Source organism: Zootoca vivipara, chromosome 4 (assembly GCF_965207765.1).
Source record: "Zootoca vivipara chromosome 4, rZooViv2.hap1.1, whole genome shotgun sequence".
Lineage (NCBI taxonomy): Eukaryota > Metazoa > Chordata > Lepidosauria > Squamata > Lacertidae > Zootoca > Zootoca vivipara.
The window spans coordinates 101538879-101541371 of NC_142587.1; the positions used below are offsets into that span (position 1 = coordinate 101538879).

General features: G+C 51.0%; 1 protein-coding gene across 1 annotated transcript; it reads right to left on the bottom strand.

Moving 5' to 3' along the window:
- Positions 1–239: 239 nt before the first annotated feature.
- LOC118085030 (olfactory receptor 51E2-like) lies at positions 240–1190 on the bottom strand. The gene has a single exon (XM_035115287.3). The coding sequence runs from the start codon at positions 1188–1190 to the stop codon at positions 240–242; it is 951 nt and encodes a 316-aa protein (XP_034971178.3).
- Positions 1191–2493: the final 1303 nt, after the last annotated feature.

Genomic DNA, 2493 nt, shown 5'->3' on the forward strand with positions numbered 1-2493 from the left:
GAATCTGCAGGTAACCCAAAAGGGGGCCTTAGGATCTGTCGGAAGCGAAATCACTGCCAGAGACATGGAGGTGGGTGTCTGTAAAGTCAGCCCTGGATAAGGTGGTAGTCAGGACCAGAGCAATGTTCAAGTAAAAGGGGGGTTGGGAGGCAAAGTAGAATGAACTTCAGTGTTTATGGCTCAGGGCAGCAAGTCATGACTGGAGAAGAGTGGGGCATTATATCAGGGACCGTGTGGCCTCAGTCTCTGCATATCTTCAGTACTCTCAATGCCCTGTCCCGTATCTCTTTGGTCCTGGCTCCATAGATAATGGGGTTGAGCACTGGAGGCACCAAGAGGTAGACGTTGCCCATTGTGACATGAACCAGAACAGGGAGGTCTCTCCCAAACCTGTGCACCACGGAGAGTCCAATCAGGGGCACGTAGAAGGACAAGACAACACACACATGGGCCACACAGGTCCCAGAAGCCCGGAGGCGCTCCTCCTTTGATCTCAGCTGCAGGACAGTCTTAATGATCATCACGTAGGAGACAAAGATGAGCAGGGAATCGAGACCCATCACCAGGAGAATGGCAGCCAAGCCATATACAATGTTGGGCAGCTTGTCATTACAAGCCAGGTGCATGACGTCTTGGTGAACACAATAGGAATGTGTGAGGACAGTGGAGCCGCAGAGGTGCAGGCGGATGATCAGCAATGGAAAAGGGAGGAAGAAGACGACTCCTCTCACCAGGGCCACCAAGCCCACTTTCACCGTCACTGCATTGGTGTGGATGGCAGCATGCTGCAGGGGGTGGCAGATGGCCAAATAGCGATCCACAGCCATGGCCAAGAGGATGGTGGACTCAATGCCTGATAGCGCGTGGATGAAGAACATCTGGAGAAGGCAACTCCCATAGCTGATCTCATTGGCATCAAACCAAAAGAAGGCGAGGAGTTTGGGCATGGTGCAGGTGGAGAGGGCCAGGTCCACGGCTGCCAGCATGCAGAGGAAGAAGTACATGGGCGTGTGGAGGGCTGGCTCCGCCTTCACAACAAGCACCACCGTGCAGTTGCCCACCACGGCCACAAGGTACATGGCGCAGAGGGGGAAGGCCAGCCAGAATTGGGCACCTTCCAGGCCAGGTAGGCCCATCAAGATGAATGAGAAGGAGTCGCCATGGGTTCTGTTGGTGGCTGACAATGACATGTCCGGTGTGATGCCCTTGTGTTGTTCTACACAGCTGAAAGGGAAGGAGATGATAGATTCACAGTGCCAAACTGGGTTTGATTCCACGGAACCAAAATGTTCTCTCCATAAGAGCAAGGCACAAGGCAGCATCTGTTTCTCACTCATTTCCTCTCTCTCTCACTCACTCTCTTTCTCTCCCCACCCCCCACTCTTGCCTTCTTTACTGATCACATACTACTGCATGATTAACCAGCAGGACTCATTGTCCGGGCCTGGTGTGTTGGGCACTAGGACAAGAGGGTTTAGGGAACCATTTGTGCTCTTTGGTGGATACATCCCATAACTCCAGGAGCAGCATCCTGTTCTCAAGGTGGCCAACCAGATGCCTGTGGGAAAGCAGGGGGCAGAACATGAGCACAAGAGCAGCCTTCTCCTGCAACTGGTATTATATAAATTATATTTAAGACAAATTAAATGCCCATCTTCAGACTAAGCAGGAGAGGGTTCCAGGTCTCAGGGGAATGTTAGTCCATCAGAAACAAAGGTTCTGCCCTAATCCCAAGAAAAACTCCCCACTCCATACCTTTGAGGGACCGCTCTCCAGCAGCAGTCGCTGTGTGGACCCTGCCTGCGCAACCTCACACAGCCAACACAACTGAGAGGAGGAAAGACATTTATAGAAAGCAAAGCCGCCAGGGGCCAATTTGTTAGCTCTGAGGAACCACCTGAATGATGTGCCACAATGTGATATATCTAGACATTTCTTTTATGCTAAGGCTGTTCTGCATTCAGACTCATAGAACTGTAGTGTTGGAAGGGAACTCAAAGAGGCATCCCAAAAATCTCAGCTAAAGCATTCAAGACAGATGGCCATCCAACCTCTGCTTCAAAACCTCCAAGGAAGGAGAGTCCACCACCTTCTGGGGGAGTCCGTGATGGGATTTCACCATTGGGAGGTCCAGCCGGCAGCTCCCTCTTCGTCTCAGTCCCGGTGATTCCCATGGAACACGAACACGACTCAGGGTCTCAGCAACCTGAGCACGCAATCAGCAGAGATGCCCACGCAGTTTCAGCGGAGATGATAAGGCAGCAGCAGAGAGGCATTTTAAAGTGGTTTATTTACAGCTATATTACAGCATGAAGAGAGAGCGAACGATGCTTTCTCTCTTCCATCAGATCAAACAGTTCAGAACAGAACTCAGAACAGAACTGAAAGTAAGAGTCCATAAAAGGATATACCTAGACATGTGACATATATCAGCAGCAACATGCCTAAGTCTTAAGGTGGAACTGAATCTCCTGACATCACTCCCCCATTCTG

What these genes read in the sequence shown, in the direction of transcription:
- LOC118085030 (XM_035115287.3), bottom strand. Translation starts at nt 1,190, where the DNA reads ATGTCATTGTCAGCCACCAACAGAACCCATGGCGACTCCTTCTCATTC.